The following is a 22,527-nucleotide window of genomic DNA, read 5'->3' as shown; positions in this document are numbered from 1 at the left end:
TAGTCTAGCATACATATGCATAACAGCCTCCCACATCGGAGCTCTGTCCTGCATGCTGTTAAAAACATGTGTCGGCCCCCCGTCCGACTTTGGAGCTACGCAGGGAAATGTTGGGGGCGAGGGATGACACTAAACTGAAAAGGGTTAAGGCTTGTTTCAGACGGGTGTATTTTAACCCCTTATTTGGTCCATGTCTTGCGGACCATAATGTGATAATTTGGAGATAAGGAAAGCTATTTATTCACATGGCTGTATTTTAAGAATGCAGCATGACCTATTTGTGTCCGTTGTTGCCTCTGTATTTGTATTCACTGACCTTATTTCCCATTGGGCAAATATGGACCCGGACTTACCCAGTAGAAAATAAAACGAATAACCGCAAATATGACTGTAAATACAGATAAAGCAGTGATGAAGTACTGGTGACCTGCGGTGCGTTGTCATCTGTCCGTGTTATGGACGTGTTACGATACATTCGTCTGAGCTGACCTAAGGCTGTATGCAGATGGTGCCGTTAAACCCACATGCGGCTTTACCGCGATGGGCAGCACTTTGCATTTCAGTAAGCACCCAGCTGTGGCAACAACACATTTGGTGTTCTCAGTGCAGTTTTACCTGCATGTCAACCACAGTGTCTGAATACAGCCATAAGATTGTTCTCAGTTACTCTATAAAGCATTAGGGCTCATGTCCACGGGCAAATTATGATTTAAGATCCGCAGCGGATCTCCCGCATGCGGATCCGCATCCCATAGGGATGCATTGACCACCCGCGGGTAGATAAATACCCGCGGATCGTCAATAAAAGGCATTTTAAAAAAAATGGAGCATGGAAAAATCCGGACCATGCTCCATTTTCGTGCGGGTCTCCCGCGGGGACGGCTCCCGCGGGCTTCTATTGAAGCCTATGGAAGCCGTCCGGATCCGCGGGAGACCTAAAATAGGAATTTAAAGTATTTACCATCCGGCGCGGGCGGGGAAGGTCAGCTGTTCCTCACGGCCGCATCTTCCTTGCTTCGGCTCGGCGGATGTGCCCGGCGCATGCGCGCGGCACTTCGGCGACGTGCCGCCGGCGTCAGGTATTCATCCGCCGGCCGAAAATGAAGATCCGGCCGTGAGGAACAGCTGATCTTCTCCGCCCGCGCCGGATGGTAAATACTTTTAAATTCTTATTTTCAGCCCTCATGTCCGCGGGGCAGGAGGGACCCGCTGCAGATTCTACATGGAGAATCTGCAGCGGATCTGATTTTCCCCGTGGACATGAGGCCTTACAGTCTAAAGGGCCATTTACACGGGACGATTATCGCTCAAAAGTCGTTCAAACGAATGAAAATGAGAGATTATCGTCCGTGTAAATGCACAAAACAAATGGTTTACTATTCGTTCACTTCTCATTATTTCTGACTTTGAGTCAGCATAAAAATCATTGCTGGATCCTGGGCTTCTCGACAAATGTGAATGCTTCCTGCTAGAATGGGAAGTGCTGAGCAAGAGCCCAGCGATCCAGCGGTGAACTCTGCCTGTCCAAACGCTGTCCACGAATGCTGACAGCCCTGGCGGTGACGCCAGCACTCACGCAGCCATGTAGACGACTCTCGTCCCGTCTAAATGGGACATTAGGTTTTCTATTCAGTATGCCTTCTGGAAGGAGATGGTTAAGCCTTCTATGACCACACAAGAAAAGGGGCCTCTTGTTCTCATTGGTCAGTTTCCCCCACGATAACCTATTTATAAATTCACTCCGCAGGAAACCCCTTTAACAAAGTGATTCTATTTATTACCATAGTAAAGTATCCTTGTATGTATGATTTAAAGGGCCACTACAGCGAAAACACATTTTTCCATCCCTGCCCCCCTCATCACACTCTGGGGAGTCTCCTCTGTGTATTGCACTTCCATGCAGTGTAGCCCCGGGTCTGATGCTTGTTGGGCACCATCTTGATGATTAGATTTTTTTGGTTTCACTTTCACATCATGAAAGCACATCATCAGCACAGAATTAGCTAGATGCTATACCATTTCTGCCTGCTGGGGGACAGTTTAATTATTATTACCTTCTATATTCACCTAAATAAGCTAAAGACCAGAACTGTACAGTCAGGAGGATGAGCTGTGATCGCTATTATAACTGTGAGACAAGAGCTGTGTGATCATTATCGGTAACTGCGATAGGAGTGTCCGTGTCCCCTTCAAGGCATTTTCTGTGGTAGGGGCCATGTAATAGCATCACACAAACTGAGCAATTGCCTAGTTTCAGACAGCATAACCCCAAGTAGATCTGAGTTAATCAGAATGGAGAGCACAGGAAAAGGAGGCCAGGAGTTTTACATAGAAAGGAATAACTAACCAAGGTAACACTAGCTTACTTGGATATACTGAGGGGATAGTTACCTGATGAATAGGAGAAAAATAATTACCGGAGTGGTCCTTTAACACCTAACGCTATAGGACGTACAGTTACGTCCCACAGCGTCGGGGCATGTATGAAGGGAGATCTGACGGCAACAGCTCCAATAAGCCGCGCGGCTCATCGGAGCTGTTTACCCTTTAAATACCACTGTCAATTCTGACAGTGGCATTTAAATCCCCTGGATGATTTTCGGGGATCCCGTACGGCTTCCCCCGCGATGAGATCGCCGGGAGCCGTGCGGGTGTCATGGCAGCGGGGGGCCTTCTGAAAGGTCACAGGGTTGTCATAGCAGAATGCCTATCAAGCCATGGCCTTGGGGTGGCTTGATAGAATGCCTACCCGATCACAGTATGTTGTAATGCTATGGTATTACATCATATTGCGAGAGTGATCAAGGCATCGTAAGTTATTGTTCCCTCTGGGGACTAAGAAAAAAAGTAAAAATAAGATTAATAAAGTTTTACCAATTATTAAAAAAAAGTAACAAAAGTGAAAAAACAAACCATTTGCCACTTTATAATAAAAGTCTAATCTATCAAAGTAATGCATTATTTCCCCCGCAAGGTGAATGTTGCCACAACAAAAAAATAAAGAACACCAGAATTGTGCTTTTTTGCTCACCCTGTCTCCAAGAAAAAAACGTAATAAAAAGCGATCAAAAAGTCCTATGTATTTAAACATGATATCAACAGAAACTACAAGACTTATCGCACAAAATGTTGAGGGGAAAAATAACGTTATCGTGGTCAGAAGATGGCGGCAGAAAGTAATGAAAAAATACTATCTGAAAAAAAAATAGTACAGCAAAAAAAACAACCCATAAAAGTTTAGTCTCGTAGTAGTCGCACTGACCCATAGAATAAAGTTATCGGGTCATTTTTGTTGCAATTTGTGTGCCATAGAAACAGTGCGCACCCAAAGATGGCGGAATTTTGTTTTATTTCCGTTTCACTCTACTTAGCATTTTTTTTAAGTTTTTTTTTTTAGTACATTATATGGCATATTAAATAGCACCATTAAAATACAACTCGTCCCGCAAAAACAAGCCCTCAGGTAGCGGTGGTGATGGATAAATAAAAGTTAGGATTTTTTAAAAGTTGGGAGGAAAAGCTGAAAATGGGGGGGAAAGTGGGGGAAGGGCCATGTCCCTAAGGGGTTAAAGGGTCACTAACTTATTTGTAACTGCTCTTGGCTCTTGTTTTCTAATCTAGTGTGATAAATCTCACCACTCAGCCTCCGATCCCCGAGAGGCACTAATGGCCATACAGCACTGTAGATTTTACACTTTAAATAACCCAAAGTCCTCTTAGAGGTGAAGCCGCGGACGCCGTCACGTTGACAGGCATTTTAAGAGGCGCTGTTTTTGCTGTGAAATCTGGCAGTCTAAAAATACATTTATTGGCCTTTCCAGGGGACTGAAATTCATGGCGTCTGTCCCCGATCTCCGAACGTAATGAACGCTCACACAGCAGTCCGGCTTTTATTAACATTATAGCTGTACTGCCGGCTTGTGCGCGGTCTACACAGTCCTCATTTCATTTAAAGAGAGACTCTGTCACCATCTTTTTGCACCCCTATGTGAGGACCGCACAAGGTAGTGACAGGTACACTGATATGTCTGCTGTGAGGATCTGTGCAGTAGTTTGGGAGAAACTTGCATTTTATCAGTAGCAGCACATGCACAGGGGACTACTTAAAGTAGTCCTGGATATTCATGAGCTGCAGGCTGACTACACCCACCCGCCCTCCAGTCAATGATTGCCAGCCGTCTGCCTACTACTTTGCCTAGAGAGAGAGCTACCACTGGCTGGACTGGGGTGAAAAAGGAGGTGGAGTAGCCCCATGGTGGTGTATGCAGACTAGATATTGTCACTGTTGTCCCAAGCAGGGTCTCAGTGAGGATCTGTATCCGTGTGGAGCTGCCGCCAACCAGAGTTATGTCTGTACGGACCGGCCATGAAACTGAGAGGGGCGTAGATGGGACTACTGGATTGGGACGCAAACCTCCAAAAAAACTTATTAAAAATAGGTGTATTACTGGTTAAAGCATATAGAAGTCCTCCAGAAAACCATGTACTACATGAATATATTGAACATTGAAACTACTGTGAAGTTACGATCACCTATTGTAGTGCTTTAACCCAGTCAAACTGAGGAAGAGGCTTTGTCCTCGAAACGCGTTTTTTTTTTCTTTCTTGGCTGTATTTTAATTTCGTCCAATAAAAAAAATTCTCTTCTACCTTACTGTTTTTTTCAATATATGTTTTTGGAGGGTTTGGGCCATAATACAGTAGATCTATCTACATCTCTATCAGTCATTGGCTGGAGGGCGGGGTGGGTGTGGCTAGGCTGAAGCTCATGAATATGCAGGACTAGTTCTTAATAGCAATGTAAGTTTCTCCTAAACTACTGCACAGATCCACACCGCAGACGAATCACTGCAATCAGTGTGACGAACACTACCTTATAGCGGGGGCTTCAAAGACATGGTGACAGATTCCCTTTCAATGAATCGTCTCGTCTATAAGGACCCCTATGTCTGAGTTGTATATCTGGATCATAGCAGTAGACACGTTCAGTAATCATTAGAATATAGACGTGTCTATGGCAAGCAGATGGGAGATATTACTTGTAGTATCATCCGGTACGGGATTGGGGAACCCCCATTCTGAAGGTAGGTGTGTGTCCTTTTTTACTGTACTGATACGTGTATGATGAGGGGATTTAGATCTGCTTTTTAGCTGCTGATTCCACCATCGCAGAGCGCCAGATTCTGATTGGTCGTCGTGTCTTTTCACATTGTTTATTTCTTGCATGGTCGACAATGCAAATGTGAAGGAACCCATTGGAAAGCACGGGCTTCACATACATGCGATTTTGTCGCCCGTGTGAAAGCGGCCTTGAATGTAGGAATGTAGATTTGTTGGTACCCAAATGCCGGTGAGTGATACTCGGAACCCTCCATACTTACCTCTCCAGCTACTAATGCTGCCGTCCGGTCCTACAGTTCAGCCTCTGTTCACACTTCTCTCAAGTTTTTGCATTTTGTCTGAGGCTACTTTTACGTAAGCCATTAGTCGCCTGAGTAATCCGTCAGAAGAGCGATTATGGGCAACGGTTGTCCTATGCAAACACTGGACCCGATAGGAGAGAGTGAGGACCGCGGACTTGTCAGCGTCACTTGGCTTTCATCTCACCTAAAATCAAGCGACTTATGGCCTGAGTGAACGGGCAGACATTCATCTATGGAGGCGGCCGGAGGAGATCTCGCCCGCATTCATAGAGCGATAATTGTTGGGATGGCTTTTGGCGCATAAGACTGACAGTCATCCCGTGTAGAATTACTGTAAGCGTGGTTTCACACGGAGTGAGAACATTGTGCAATTTTTTGCAATTTTTCATAAAAAGCAGATTATGAAACCAATGATTTCCTTCCCATCTGCGATGTGAGAAAAAAAGAATCGCGGCATGCTCTATCTTTCTGCGCTTTTTTTTTTTTTTTTTAAGTCTCCCATGTTTCCCTATGGCGCTTCCTTGTTGCTGTTAACATTAGAAAGTCCTATTGACTTCCACTAAAAAAAATTCACAACAAAACGCGAGAGAATTCACGAAAATCAGCGATTTTGTGAGGAAAAAGCAGCGCTGGCGCTCAAAAATCACAAGAGAAAAAAGACACAATTTTCTCGCAGCAAAATCGCGATCGCCCGTGTAGAACTAGCCTAAAGCTGTTTACATATCAGCGTTCCGTTTTCCTGAAAAATGGGGAAAAATATGCATCCTGTAAATTCCTCGTAGATTTTAATAGGTCTTTTTTTTTCTTCTTCTCAGTTCGCCTCCGTTCTTCTCGGTTTCCAAAATAACGGAAACCAACCAGAACGGAACTCTCCATTTTTTGTGTTTGTCCTCCGTTAAAAAAAATAAACTAAGCAGAAACGGAAACTATTCAGTTTGCATCTATTTCTGCTTACATTTAATGGATCCATCTCATAGAATTGCGCGTGTGCGGCTGTAAACTAGAGCCACAAAGCAGAACGCCAGAAAGCAGATCTTTTATAAAACTGATCAGAATGGATGTCTAAATCCGCGTTTTCTTGTTCTCCACTAAAACCCAAACATAAAAAGCGCACGTTTATTGAAAATTAGACTTCTATAAAAAAATACATATCCCGAAACTGCATATATTTGTCTGCAGTTTCTCTATACAGTGATATGTAGAAGCTGCAGAAGATCAAACAGTGCTAAATTGATTTTCAGCTAAATATACATGTTCATTGTGACAGCGCGGCCCTCAGACCAGTAAAGGTTGTGGCCCCTGACCCCTATAGCAGCTTATTATCAGGCCTAGTATGCAGATCCTGAGGCTTATTCCCAAGCAGGGCAGCGGTGTCATGGTGGTGTCAAGTCCCTCTTCACAGCGCTGACAGGGGTACAATAAGACCCACTCCTTCCCCTCGCAGACATCTGTTCTATACATTATACCCGACGCCTCACGTTCTTTAATCTCCTCATTTCCATTGTTAAACATCACAACCATCTGGGATTGTTTCTTGTTTTCGGGTTTTTCTATAATTTGCCTCGTCCGTATTCCAGCTCTTTAATGCGAGCGCCGTTCGCCCGGCAGATGGGCTGTGACATTCCAACGTCATCTGCCGTCAGGGACCGGGAATATACGCTATTTATGTGGCTGCGGGAGATGATGGATGCTGACAGTTTGGCACATGTTGTTAGGGCACAGAGGTTCCATTATGTGACCGGAATCCTTACTAGAGCGTGTGCTTGCCAGCCGCGGCGCTCGCTGCCTGCCCTTGTCACCGCGTCCGGCTAACATGTCTCTTACAGTGGATTCATGTATTACCGGTATATGCAGATCGCAAGATCCACCTTGGGTTAGTCCGCCTCAACCCCCCCGGTGGAAATCTGCAGGTGAGCTGTTCATACTGATCCGCCGAATCCTGCCATGCATATCAGTGTGCAGCAGACGGAGACGCACATTCAAAAGGGCTCTCCGGTTACCGCACAGCATTCCTTCAATAGCATTCACTGTAGTGGCATAGCAAACTTACCCCTCCAACCACCGCTTGCTGGATCCGATGATTACAGTACTTACCCCTCCAACCCTCTCTTACTAGATTTGGCGCTTACAGTACTTAACCCTCCAACTGCGCACTTACTGGATGCGGTGCTTACAGTTCTTAGCCCTCCGACCCCAACCACACACACTTACTGGATTCGGCGCATAGAGTACATACCTCTCCAACCGCCGCTTACTGGATCCGGTACTTACCCCTCCAACTCCCGCTGTACTTGCCTCTTCAACTGCCATTTACTAGATTCAGCACTCACAGTACTTACCACTCCAACCACCACTAGGTCCGGTGCTTACAGTACTTACCCCATCAACTGCCACTTGCTGGATCCGCCGCTTACAGTACTTACCCCTTCAATCACTGCTTACTCGATTTGGTGCTTACAGTACTTAGCCCTCGAACCGCCGCTTACTGAATCTGGCGCTTACAGTACTTACCCTTCCAACTGCCGCTTACTAGATCCAGCGCTTACAGTACTTACCCCTACAACCGCTGCTTATTAGATCTGGCGCTTACAGTACTTACTCCTCCATCCGCCGCTTAGTGCATCCGGTGCTTACAGTACTTGCCCTTCCAACGGCCGCTTACTAGATCGGGCGCTTACAGTACCTACCACTTCAATCACCGCTTACTGGATCCAATGCTTACAGTACGCACCCCTCCAACTGCCGCTTACTGGATCTAACGCTTACAGTACTTACCCCTCCAACCACTGCTTATTAGATCCGGCGCTTACAGTAGTTACTCCTCCAACTGCCGCTTACTGGATCCAGCGCTTACAGTACTTACTCCTCCAACCATCGTTTACTGCATCTGGTGCTTACAGTACTTAATCCTCCAACCGCCGCTTAGTGCATCCGGTGCTTACAGTACTTTCCCCTCCAACCGCCACTTACTGGATCCGGCGCTTACAGTACTTACCCCTCCAACCGCCACTTACTGGATCCGGCGCTTACAGTACCTACCCCTTCAATCACCGCTTACTGGCTCCGGTGCTTACAGTACTTAATCCTCCAACCGCCGCTTAGTGCATCCGGTGCTTACAGTACTTTCCCCTCCAACCGCCACTTACTGGATCCGGCGCTTACAGTACCTACCCCTTCAATCACCGCTTACTGGCTCCGGTGCTTACAGTACTTACCCCTCCAACTGATGCTTACTGGATCCGGCGCCTACAGCACTTGCCCCTCCAACTGCCGCTGTATGGATCCGACGCTGCAGCCCCGCCGTACTCAGTGTCTGTTGTGACAGCTTCACCCATCAGAGGTTGTAGCATTTCTTCCTGGGCGCCAGAAGAGCCAAACGGTGACGTCAGCTGTCACAACAGACAATGGATCCCAGCGGCGGCAGAGCGGTAAGTACTGATCAGTTTATTTTTCTACAGTAAGGTGGCGTTCAGATGAAGCAGGTATTGTTCAAAAAATCATTCAAACGAGCGAAAGTAAATAAAATTGTTCGCTTTTCGTTCATTTTATGCAGGCGTAAAAATCATCGTTGGCTCGTCCACTTATCATTCCAATTAACCAGCGCTCGTTCAGTCATTCTCATACACTTATACAGCGAATGTGAAAGACGAAGCGAGCGAACGATCTATCTGCCTAACAGGTGGCAGGAGAGAGAGCAGAACCGCAGTGTAGAGTTATAGTACAGTTACAGCAAAAAATCCGCAGCGGGTTTTGTCTTCTACCTGTGAACAGGATTTTCTTTAATCCCATTCACTTTATTAGTAAACTTTTCCCCTGCGGTCTTTTTGTAGTATTTCCGCTTCAGAAAATCTGGAGCATTTCCGCAACATGTGAAGCACTCTAAAAGAGGTCTTCTGACATGACTATCTGCCACCTGTCATTTTTTTTTTTGTATAAAATATGTTAAAAAAACGTATTCGTCTTCCCATTGGCCTCTCCTATCCACCAGTCGGATCCCAGAAGTAACTACAGCAGCCATGTGGCGTCCATTGCTCACCAGACCACTCAGCCAATCGCTGCCTCAGTGGTCAAGCGCCATTGGTGCACACATTCACTTCATTGGGATTCACAAACCCAAGTTCAAGCGCTCGGCCCTCTCCACGGTCCCGTTGAAGTGAATGGAGCGGTAGGAATTTCGTGACGCGCCAGGGGTGAAATCTCAGGATCCTAGGGGGGTTTCAGCAGTCGGACCCCCACCGCTATTTTTAACTTGCTGGGATGGGGACGACCCCTTTAACCCTTTCCAATCCAATTTGTATCCTGGTTTTCCTAGGGGGCTTACTATTTTTCTGCCGTTACACAATGGCGCTATCTGCTGGCTAAAGCCAGTACTGCATGATGTGACACGTTGGATAGACCCTGACAGCAGAGAGGCTGGCAATATACAGTAAGGGAACCCTGACGGATGTCTTCCAACATCGGAGCTGTACAGCCTTAAATCATAATGTCTACAGTAGGTCAGACAGTGGATTGGAAAGGGTTAACTCAGTTTCAACTCCTTCCAACTACCTGAATAAATTTAGTATTTTTTATTTTCAAAAATTTCCGCGGGGAAAAAAAAAAAAGAAGTTTGCCTGCCACCAGCTATATACTTTAAAGGCACGTTCACACGATGGTTTAACCCCTGTAGTGGCACGCCCGGGGTGCATTCTGCAACAGCTCAATTGCTGCTCCTTCCTGGCTTTGTTTACATGGCTGCCGTGATGACTTGCTAGATACAATCACTGGCCTCCGTGATCATGTGAGGTATATGGACAAATTACCGGTATGTGAACTAACCTGGCAGGAGGGACTATTGAAGCGACGGGTGATTAAATGGCGGTTTATACCTTCCTTTGTCTTTTTCTACCATATTTCCTGACTTTAGTCAGAATTTTAATTGTCATGGACAATCCCTTTAAATACTAGATTTAAAGGGGTTGTCCCGAGAAAGCAAGTGGGGGTAAGCACTTCTGTATGGCCATATTAATGCACTTTGTAATATACATCGTGCATTAAATATGAGCCATACAGAAGTTATTCACTTACCTGCTCCGTTGCTGGCGTCCTCGTCTCCATGGATCCGTCTAATTTCAGCGTCTAATCTCCCGATTAGACGCGCTTGCGCAGAAGAGTATTCTCCCTTCTCTTGGGTCTCGGCACGAGCGGAGTTCTGGCTCCGCCCCCTTCTACGCGTCATCGTGTAGCTCCGCCCCGTCACGTGTGCCGATTCCAGCCAATCAGGAGGCTGGAATCGGCAATGGACCGCACAGAGCCCACGGTGCACCATGGGAGAAGACCCGCGGTGCATCGTGGGTGAAGATCCCGGCGGCCATCTTGGTAAGGTAAGTAAGAAGTCGCCGCAGAGCGGGGATTCGGGTAAGTACTAAACTTTTTTTTTTTTTAACCCATCCCTTGTGTTTGTCTTGCGCCGAACGGGGGGCCTATTGAAAAAAAAAAAAAAGCCATTTCGGCGCAGGACAACCCCTTTAATATTTTAATGTGCCAAAATATCTCTAGTTTTAGACCTATCTATCTGATTTATTATTTGTGTGACTCCGTATTGTAATGTTGTGTATCGTTCTCTCTCCTCGGGGACGCCTTGGATGGTTTTTTTGCCATTCCCTATATTTTCAAGTGCGTCTTCTTTGCACTAATGTGACATAATAACACTTGTGCTGAAGGAGACAAGATCTCGCCTCTGTAGCGGAGCAGATAGATGGCTTATTGGATTCATGTAGGAGCACTCAACAAATGTTCCTAATTATCATCTCCTCCAAGCTGAACTGCTTCCCCACGGGCCTCGGCGCGGCTCCGTGTCTGACTGCTCCATGACAGCGGCTCAGGAATTAATGTACTAGCGGTGCGCTGGTACAACGGTTAGCGAGGAGCGGCTGCAGCGTCGAGCGTGGATCCGCTCCAAGACCATTCAATCAGGGATGGGCTGTTAGCAGATCTTTCTTCTTAAGTGTCAGTAATTATATAGCAATGCAGAGGCTGACGGATTTGGAAAGGTTACAGTGTAACGGCTCCTCTTAGCCCGCCGTCTGTAGCCGCTTCATCTACCTGCTCCCTATAAATGGGCATGTCGCTGGTTTCGTGGCTGGCATGAAGTGTTGGGCTGTCAAATTTAGGATTTGTGACGTTACCGAGGCAGGGGGCATAACCCGCCCCGTGTGCTCATGTAGATGGATGCCATTTAAGGGTTAATTCACATTGCGTTTTTTCCTGTACGAGGTTTCAATGGTTCTAGTCACATGACTTTTTTTTTTTTTACTTGGACGGATAGTCTTGAGTAAACAACAAAAAATGGCATATTCTATCTTGGTTCGATTCTTGGATGAGAATTGCCCTTTCAAGTCATTGGGTGCATTAAAAAAAACTAATTGCGTTCACATGGTGCGAGCGCGATCCGTTTTTTAACACACATGACTATGGGAACCATTGAAAAAAAAAAAAGTACAACCAGGAAGGGAAACCTTCCTTTTTCTTTAACGCACATAATAAATGGATGACATAAAAAAGGCTAAAATGCATGAAAATCACGTGACCGTTCGTTTTTCTCAGATTGGCTGCCATTAATGTTTGGATGGGGGAGGAGTGCCTGGCTGCCATTGCTGTTTGGATTGGGGAGGGGGTGATTGGCTGCCATCATTGTAGGGATGGGGGAGGAATGCCTGGCTACTACCACTGTTTGGATTGGGGAGGGGGTGCCTGGCTGCCCTCATTGTAGGGATGGGGGAGGAGTGCCTGGCTGCCATTACTGTTTAGATTGGGGAGGGGGTGCCTGGCTGCCATCATTGTAGGGATAGGGGAGGAGTGCCTGGCTTCTACCACTGTTTCGATTGGGTAGGGGGGGGGGCACCTGGCTGCCATCATTGGAGGGATAGGGGAGGAGTGCCTGGCTGCCATCATTGTAGGGTTGGGGGAGGAGTGCCTGGCTGCCATCATTGTAGGGATAGGGAAGAGTGCCTGGCTGCCATTACTGTTTGGATTGAGGAGCTGGTGCCTGGCTGCCATTACTGTTTGGATTGAGGAGCTGGTGCCTGGCTGCCATCATTGTAGGGATGGGGGAGGAGTGCCTGGCTGCCATCATTGTAGGGATGGGGGAGGAGTGCCTGGCTGCCATCATTGTAGGGTTGGGGGAGGAGTGCCTGGCTGCCATCATTGTAGGGATAGGGAAGAGTGCCTGGCTGCCATTACTGTTTGGATTGAGGAGCTGGTGCCTGGCTGCCATTACTGTTTGGATTGAGGAGCTGGTGCCTGGCTGCCATCATTGTAGGGATGGGGGAGGAGTGCCTGGCTGCCATCATTGTAGGGATGGGGGAGGAGTGCCTGGCTGCCATCATTGTAGGGATGGGGGAGGAGTGCCTGGCTGCCATCATTGTAGGGATGGGGGAGGAGTGCCTGGCTGCCATCATTGTAGGGATGGGGGAGGAGTGCCTGGCTGCCATCATTGTAGGGATGGGGGAGGAGTGCCTGGCTGCCATCATTGTAGGGATGGAGGAGGAGTGCCTGGCTGCCATCATTGTAGGGATGGGGGAGGAGTGCCTGGCTGCCATCATTGTAGGGATGGGGGAGGAGTGCCTGGCTGCCATCATTGTAGGGATGGGGGAGGAGTGCCTGGCTGCCATCATTGTAGGGATGGGGGAGGAGTGCCTGGCTGCCATCATTGTAGGGATGGGGGAGGAGTGCCTGGCTGCCATCATTGTAGGGATGGGGGAGGAGTGCCTGGCTGCCATCATTGTAGGGATGGGGGAGGAGTGCCTGGCTGCCATCATTGTAGGGATGGGGGAGGAGTGCCTGGCTGCCATCATTGTAGGGATGGGGGAGGAGTGCCTGGCTGCCATCATTGTAGGGATGGGGGAGGAGTGCCTGGCTGCCCTCATTGTAGGGATGGGGGAGGAGTGCCTGGCTGCCCTCATTGTAGGGATGGGGGAGGAGTGCCTGGCTGCCCTCATTGTAGGGATGGGGGAGGAGTGCCTGGCTGCCCTCATTGTAGGGATGGGGGAGGAGTGCCTGGCTGCCCTCATTGTAGGGATGGGGGAGGAGTGCCTGGCTGCCCTCATTGTAGGGATGGGGGAGGAGTGCCTGGCTGCCCTCATTGTAGGGATGGGGGAGGAGTGCCTGGCTGCCCTCATTGTAGGGATGGGGGAGGAGTGCCTGGCTGCCCTCATTGTAGGGATGGGGGAGGAGTGCCTGGCTGCCCTCATTGTAGGGATGGGGGAGGAGTGCCTGGCTGCCATCATTGTAGGGATGGGGGAGGAGTGCCTGGCTGCCATCATTGTAGGGATGGGGGAGGAGTGCCTGGCTGCCATCATTGTAGGGATGGGGGAGGAGTGCCTGGCTGCCATCATTGTAGGGATGGGGGAGGAGTGCCTGGCTGCCATCATTGTAGGGATGGGGGAGGAGTGCCTGGCTGCCATCATTGTAGGGATGGTCGAGGAGTGCCTGGCTACTACCACTGTTGGATTGGGGAGGAGGCGCTTGGCTGCCATCACTGTAAGGAAGGGCGGTGGTGATCACTGAGCTGAAAGAGGGTATGATCTAATTTCAGCCTACTTCACCCGAGCGATCGCGATATGGCCACGAGAAAATCACGGCAATATCACATATTTGCTCATGCGATGCTTGAGCGTCTGTGAAGCTTTTGCCTTGAAAATTATCGTGCATCGCAGCCGCCTGCGTTTTTCACATGCGATTGACGACAACATCTGTTGCTAATGTTAGAAACACATCGCATGAACATCGCAAGTTGGTGCGTTGCGATGGGATAAATCGCAGGCTCTGTAGGGAAGCCTGGGCGAGAAAAAATAGCAAAGCGCATAAAGATCGGACAGGCGGTGATAAAGCAAGGGTTTTGTAATTCTGCGTTTTTTCGCATCACTCAAAATTCACGCAGTTTTCTCGCACGTGTGAAGGCAGCAGTAAAAAATGCTTTAAAAAAAGTGCGTTTTGACCCATGGTTTTTCTGATGCGGTTTTTGGTGCAGTTTATATCGCATCCATACCATTCCATGCAAATCCCCCCCTTAATGGGAGTAGAGCGTTGAGAATGTTTGTTCTGCTATGAAGGGGGTTCTGGATGTACGTTCTACTGGAGGGCGCCTCACTCTGGTTGTGTAGATGATTGCAGGGGTAGAACTTGGGATCTGTGTATATCTATATATATATATATATAAAGACGAAAGCCCTCACTGACTCACTCACTGACTGACTGACTCGCCAAAAGTTCTCCAACTTCCCAATGTCGTAGAAACATGAAATTTGGCGCAAGCATAGATTATCTCCAAAATAGGAAAATAAATTGGGTCCCAACTCGATTATTCAATTCTAGCGCAAAAGAATTGGCGTCGAAATTTAACGTACATAATCTAAATCACTCACTTCCCAATGTCATAGAAACGGGAAATTTGGCACGAGCATTGATTATGTCATAAATAGGAAAAGCTAATGGGTCTCAACTCGATTATTCAATTCTATGCGCAAAAGAATTGGCGTCAAAATTTTACGTACATAATCTAAATCTCTCACTTCCCAATGTCATAGAAACGTGAAATTTGGCAGGAGCATTGATTATGTCATAAAAAGGAAAAGCTAATGGGTCCCAATTCGATTATTCAATTCTATGCGCAAAAGAATTAGCGTCCAAATTTTACGTGCGGAATGTAATTTTCTCACTTTCCGGTGTCATAGAAACGTGAAATTTGGCACGAGCATTGATTATGTCATAAAAAGGAAAAGCTAATGGGTCCCAATTCGATTATTCAATTCTATGCGCAAAAGAATTAGCGTCCAAATTTTACGTGCGGAATGTAATTTTCTCACTTTCCGGTGTCATAGAAACGTGAAATTTGGCACGAGCATTGATTATGTCATAAATAGGAAACGCTAATGGGTCCCAACTCCATTATTCAATTCTATGCGCAAAAGAATTAGCGTCCAAATTTTACGTACATAATCTAAATCTATCACTTCCCAATGTAATAGAAACATGAAATTTGGCACAGGCATTGATTGTGTCATAAATAGGAAAAGTTAATAGGTCCCAACTCAATTATTCAATTCTATGTGCAAAAGAATTAGCGTCCAACATTTTGCGTACGGAATCTAATTTTCTCACTTTCCGGTGTCCTAGAAACGTGAAATTTGGCACGAGCATTGATTATGTCATAAATAGGAAAAGTTCATAGGTCCCAACTCGATTATTCAATTCTAGCGCAAAAGAATTAGCATCCAAATTTTACGTGCGGAATGTAATTTTTTCACTTTCCGGTGTCATAGAAACGTGAAATTTGGCACGAGCATTGATTATGTCATAAATTGGAAAAGCTAATGGGTCCCAACTCAATTATTCAATTCTATGCGCAAAAGAATTAGTGTCCAAATTTTATGTACGTAATCTAATTCTCTCACTTCCTGATGTCATTTTATATAAAGGAAACGTTGCATGGTTACCTCCACGTGGTGTTTCCTGGGTAACGCAGAGAATTATGCAAAATGGTGAACATATGTTTTTCCTCAGTATCTCTAAAGTAATCACGACTTCATAAGATTTTCCGTGTGAACACCAGATAAACACCAGTACCAAATTAACTCGGGCGAAGCCGGGTATATCAGCTAGTAATATATACACACAAGGACGTGCTGTCCGGCGCGCAGGAAGCACAAGGCCCAATTTTAAACCATTGTCACCTGCACAAATCTCACACAGATACGATCCCCATTCTTTTGAATGGCTTCATCCACATGAGCGATGTTTTCCCGCGTGGCACCGCAGTTAAACAAGTCGTGGCATGTTCTGTCTTTCTGTGTGCTCTCGCATGGCAGCGCCCATTGCTAGGGGAATGCGATTTGTGGTCTCCCATTGAAAGCAATTGGAAAAATCTGGGAACCTGACAGCCACAGCTGAGGATCCCTGAAGTGATGCCAGGCTGTTCTGCCATGAAAACGCCTCAAATCCTTGGGATTTCACATGGATAGCGAGCGCCATGAGTGCGGGACTCATGGCCACCTACCGTTCTCGCCCGTGTGAAGTTAGACTTACGGTGGTTTCACATCTGCATCGGGGTTCCGGTTTCCTGCTTCGTTTGGGGAGAATTTCCCGCGGCCGAATGGCTCCTTCTTATGGCGAACTAACCCGCGGCATTGACTATAACGGTAATAAGGTGGTGATGGCGTCATTTCCTATAGGCCTACGCTTCTATATGGCGGTTCTTTGCAGCAGTTTTCGGCTCTGTGTGTGACCCTTTTTATAATCTGTCCCTGCTAACAGACTGTTTCTCCTTTCAGGTACGCCAGCCTTTACTTCTGCTGCGCCATTGAGGACCAAGACAATGAACTGATCACCCTGGAAATAATTCACCGCTACGTGGAGCTTTTGGACAAGTATTTTGGCAGCGTGAGTCTAATTGCAGTATTTTAGATTAAACCCCGCTTATGGAGAACGGCTTCTTATTAAAACTTCCAGAGAACATAAATCGTGTAATTTAGAGCCGACTCCTTCCTGTTCCTTCTACTTGGAAGTTATTATTTCCTCCAGCCGTTGTGGCTGAGCTCAATGGGATCACTTTCACCTTCCCCATAAGGGACCTTTTTCCCTTATGATCACGTTCCTATTGTGTTATTGCAATCTTGTGGATCGGATCTGGAAATGTATTGCAGAAAATTATTGGAACTGAGGGAAACTGTCATAACTTTCTGCATATCATTCAGTCAACATTTTGTAAGAGAACTACAACTTTGGGTTGATTATGCAGCCCCTACACATGCTGTGTTAATGCATTATGGGATAGATGTGGCAGTAAAAAAATCCCAGCTTCAAGATGGTGGCTGATAAGTATCAGACGGGTTGCAGTGCAGGGATGTGGCTGCAATACACAGAGGAGACCTCCAGACTGTGACAAGCATCGGGAGGGGGCAGGGATGGAAAAGTGTGTTTTTTAGTGGAGTGGCCCTTTAGGCAATTTTGAACACCACATATTACTGCTATGAGATATATGGGGTTAGAAATTAAAACTTAAAACATATGAGGACTTATTTTCCACCCATGCACTATGCAAGATGCCCTAACCATCAGAGTACATACTGGGCAGTAATTTACCATCAGAGTGCATACCGGGCAGTAATCAACCATCAGAGTACATACCGGGCAGTAATCAACCATCAGAGTACATACCGGGCAGTAATCAACCATCAGAGTACATACCGGGCAGTAATCTACCATCAGAGTACATACCGGGCAGTAATCTACCATCAGAGTACATACTGGGCAGTAATCTACCGTCAGAGTGCATACCGGGCAGTAATCTACCGTCAGAGTGCATACCGGGCAGTAATCTACCGTCAGAGTACATACCGGGCAGTAATCTACCGTCAGAGTGCATACCGGGCAGTAATCTACCGTCAGAGTGCATACCGGGCAGTAATCTACCGTCAGAGTGCATACCGGGCAGTAATCTACCGTCAGAGTGCATACCGGGCAGTAATCTACCGTCAGAGTGCATACCGGGCAGTAATCTACCGTCAGAGTGCATACCGGGCAGTAATCTACCGTCAGAGTGCATACCGGGCAGTAATCTACCGTCAGAGTGCATACCGGGCAGTAATCTACCGTCAGAGTGCATACCGGGCAGTAATCTACCGTCAGAGTGCATACCGGGCAGTAATCTACCGTCAGAGTGCATACCGGGCTGTAATCTACCGTCAGAGTGCATACCGGGCTGTAATCTACCGTCAGAGTGCATACCGGGCAGTAATCTACCGTCAGAGTGCATACCGGGCAGTAATCTACCGTCAGAGTGCATACCGGGCAGTAATCTACCGTCAGAGTGCATACCTGTGGATGTGGGAGGGGGGGACTTGTTATTGTGGTACAACCCCTTTAAACATCCTGAGGGGTAAGTGTCACACCTATGAAACCTTCATGTTTTGATAAGAGGGTCCGGTGAGAACAGCATCCAGCTGGAGAATTTAAAAATAGGTGGGCAGACATGCGCATGGATCTCGCCATTCACTTATGGAAACATGGGAGCCTGGCCTGCAGTTACAAGTTGCCGGCTACTACATAGGGGTCAGAGCAGAGGCTTCCGTTTCGACCCCTATGTAATTGCAGTGCCGTCAGCAGGCACACAATCAGCTGATCAGTCCAGGTCCTGATCGATGGACCCCAGCCGATCAACTATTGATGACTCATCCTGAGGAATGTTTTGTATGATTAAAACTCATTTAATTTAGAGATAATGTGCTTTTCTTTTTGAGAATATCTATCATGTTGGAGTTTATTGCAGCCCCTCTAAGTGGCACCTCCAGCCTATAGTTTACTACTGTTCTCCCCCTTGGTAACACGTTACTCTTCTCCGCTGTTTGTTTTCAGGTTTGTGAACTTGATATCATCTTTAATTTTGAGAAAGCCTATTTTATTTTGGATGAATTTCTCTTGGGAGGGGAAGTCCAGGAGACATCGAAGAAAAATGTTCTAAAAGCCATCGAGCAGGCCGACCTGCTACAGGAGGTAAGGAATAAGGAGTTCTCTGCTGCATGCCTATGTGTCCGCTTCCTGTGTGCATCCAGCCACTAACCACTGATGACCGGGGATCCAAATCACTAGCCTGCTCCCACCCGTCCCCTGGATGCAGTTCTAAAGTCCATTACATAACTTTGGTGTAATAAACGGCCTGCGATACGGCCAGGAGCTTCGGACCTCGGTGCACCGGGCTCTTTATGACTTGTACCACTGACCCTCTATGACGTTGGGCCTATGAGTCCATAGGCAGCCTTACGGTTCTGGTTCTTCCACACTTGGCAGGCCTTGGTTTGGATCTCCTCATTAGTCCCGTGCATGTGTTGCTCGCAGCGCCATCTTCAGTGTTCTGCTCTTTAATGTCTATAATGTAATCTCTTCTATTTCTGTGTTGTGACCTACTGTGTGTTCTAAGATCAGACTAAAGGATATTGTTTCCCTTTTATCTTGGAGACTCGGCAGGTTTTCCTGTTTGCACTTTGTCTTCTTGTTCTTAACTTGTTGTGTCTGGTGTCCACATCTGATATACATGTGTGCTTCTCTACTCTCTCATTGCTGAATTCCAGAAGCTAGACTCTCTTCTTTGACACTTTTTCAGGTATAGTTAATCAACCCTAACTCTTCTAAAACTACCTGTGCAACTTACCTTAACTTAATCTTACTAACCTATAACCATTCGATAAAGGGTTTATATCAGAAAGCAGCCCTCTCCTTTCCAAGAAGCTGGGATGTCGGACTTAGTTGAACCTGACCTGGCAGCTTAGATGTTAAAAATACAGTAGAGATTTCCATTTTATCTATCACTAGGGGTTAAATTACAGAATCAACACTACTTGTTTCATAGGGGCTTTTCTTTCCGGTGTTTTATATTAATGGCCTGTCCGTCTCATCCACTTGCTAAAACTCCGTAACTCAGTCTCTGTAGTACAGACACAGCAATATAGGTGTCCATGCATCTCAGTCTGGCTTAGCAGTGAGTATATACCATCAATGGTATTGTTCCATCTCCCTTATTTGCATATTACCCAGAGGAGCATGGATGGCCTTATAAGTCTCCTCACTCATCTGGGCGCTCTCCCTAAGGAGAAAAGATAACGTTCCTGACCCACATCACAGGCCTCTCGCTAGCCAAGCCAGAAACCTACTGCACACTAATGAGGGGCAAACACCCCAAAACAGCTGTCTGTGTATGGATTCTGTTTTGGCTTTCCATTCCCAGTCATTGTTACAAGGCTCGTATAAAGAGTCTATCATTGACGTGCAGGAATGCTGCTTTCCAATAGGTGTCGCAGCAGAGGTATTGTTCCATCTCCCTTATTTGCATATTACCCATAGGATCATGAATGGCCTTATAAGTCTCCTCACTCACCTTTTAGGTGCTCTCCCTAAGGAGAAAAGATAGCGTTCCTATTCCATCAATGTAATGTTCCAGAAGTTGCAAACAAGAAATGGGTTATTTCATATCCAAGTGTCCATATTAAGTAACTAATTCTCACTTTTAAAGGGCCACTCTATGATTTTTCTTTCAGTCATCGTGTAACTATTACCCAAGTATATATAAGTCAGCTAGTATTCCCTTGGTTAGCTATTTCTTTCTCTGTAAATCTGTTGGTATCTTTCTACTCAGGTGGTCATGTGATCTTATTTCTGACCAGCTCAGGTTTACTTGGGTATATGTGTTCTCAAACTAGTTAGTTTCTTAGTCAGCATCGGTATGATGGATCTATTAGAGGCGGACACAGATACTCCTATCACAGTTACTGATGATGATCACACCGTTATAATAGAGGAGATCACATCTCATCCTTCTGACTGTATACTTATGTTGTATAGCTTATTTAGGTGAATACAAAAAGTAATGGCAGTGTTTCCCCTGCAGCAGGAATGGTATAGTCTCTAGCTGCTCATGTTATGCCGTGCTAATGCATCATGAGATTGATAATGTAAAATAGTGAAAACAGAAATCTCAGCATCTATTCATCTCTAATGGAAGTTAAAGTTTGGTAACACTGATAAAACACATTAGACAAATTAAAACTGCAACAAGTAATTGGGCCAACATTGTATGTGTCCCAAATAACCTTAATGCTCCATAAGGAGGGGAATGTAAAAATCATGCGTGACCGAAAGTGCAGGTAGGGAGATCTCTTTAGAGAACCATTATTAAAGAGGTTGTCAGGGATTTTTACTATTGATAACCTATTTTCAGGATAAGTGATCAATAGTTGATCAGTGGAGGTTTGCCACCCAGGATTCCCTGCATGATGGCCAAGCCCACCATCATTGCAGACAGTGCTGGAAACAGATGTTGCTGTCAACATTGCAGTGATCCAGTTTTGTACTGGCGGAGCAGCTTCCATTGAATTCAAACCGGGCCACTGCAATACAGACAGCTCTATCTTTTCCCAGCGCTGTGTGCACTGACAGCTGGCATGGGGATCAGCTGATCGTCAGGGATTCTGAGTGCCGGAATCCTGCCGATCAACTATTGATGATCTATCCTGAAGCTAGCGCATCAACAGTGAAAGTCCCAAAATAGCTGTTTAATAGCAGGTTGTAGTGGAGTTGGGACCTTACTTAGTGTGCATTGATTGATTACACCGTATACAGTGATTTCTTGGAATGACCATTACACTGGTCACACTAGAAACGATCCATGCATTATTGGACAACCTATGGATTAGGCACTTCCCTGCACCAATGTACATTTGTAGTCTTTAAAGGCTATGGAAACCTTTGCATGAACAATCAACACACACATATCTTACCAAATGATAAGTTTTTCTTCTCGTGCATTTATAAAACCTCATACTTGGTTTGCAGGCTCTCCTGCATTCAAGTTTCTGGCTCCAGGGTGTTCCCAGCAAGGATCAGCTGGTCTCTGTCATGAACTTTATCAAGCTCAGCTCCCCCTCCCCTCTTGTCTTTCAGAGACTGTTTAGCATAACCAGGCCCACTCAGTACTACACCGCTATCTCTCCTCTATCTCATCTTGTCTCTGAGTAGTTGCTGGTTCTCTTCCCTCTCACTGGTGATGAGAGCAAAAAATTCACCCGGAGTGAACTACAGCCCTCTGTAATAGTACCCTTTTCTGCTCTCTGTTCTCCCGATCTTCCCCGCCATCCCCTGTCATACAGCCCTCTGTGATAGCTCAGTTGGAGAAGCAGTCAATGCATGTTCACAACAGGGGAGCAGGCAAAACGAGTGCAAAGGTGTCCATAGTCTTTAAGATTACCCATCGTTAAACAAGACAAATCACAATCCTTAGACGTCTAGTGTGGACTGAATGTGTTCACACTATGTTTGTGTGGATGGGCTCTCGCCCCTGTGATGTTCGCCCTTATTTTGCAGCAGTCTCACCCACATCCCACAGTGGCATGGCCAGAATATTGACCACAGCCTCTATTTATGTCTCTGCTGTGAAGACACTTCTGCACCTCCCTTACCTAAGAAAAACCTTGGCTACTAAGCGATAGACACCTTTTCTGTGCCATGGAATCACATATACCCTATAATGCTGGCTCCTGGATAGGAGAACGAAGTGGAACGCTGTCTTCTAGCGCAT

The 22,527-nt window shown here is 46.4% G+C and overlaps 1 protein-coding gene across 5 annotated transcripts in view; it reads left to right on the top strand.

Moving 5' to 3' along the window:
- The window catches only part of AP1S2 (adaptor related protein complex 1 subunit sigma 2), a 101,370-nt gene that overhangs the window by 18,377 nt on the left and 60,466 nt on the right, over positions 1 to 22,527 (top strand). For all 5 annotated transcript variants that reach the window (XM_066599472.1, XM_066599469.1, XM_066599470.1 and 2 more), the window contains 2 exons: positions 16,733 to 16,841; positions 18,816 to 18,953. In XM_066599472.1, coding sequence (XP_066455569.1) covers positions 16,733 to 16,841; positions 18,816 to 18,953 — 247 coding nt within the window. The remainder of the gene's footprint in view (positions 1 to 16,732; positions 16,842 to 18,815; positions 18,954 to 22,527) is intronic.

This window comes from Eleutherodactylus coqui, chromosome 4 (assembly GCF_035609145.1).
Source record: "Eleutherodactylus coqui strain aEleCoq1 chromosome 4, aEleCoq1.hap1, whole genome shotgun sequence".
Taxonomy (NCBI): Eukaryota; Metazoa; Chordata; class Amphibia; order Anura; family Eleutherodactylidae; genus Eleutherodactylus; species Eleutherodactylus coqui.
Note: the sequence above shows the minus strand (reverse complement) of the source record. Positions and strands in the feature narration are given on the sequence as shown.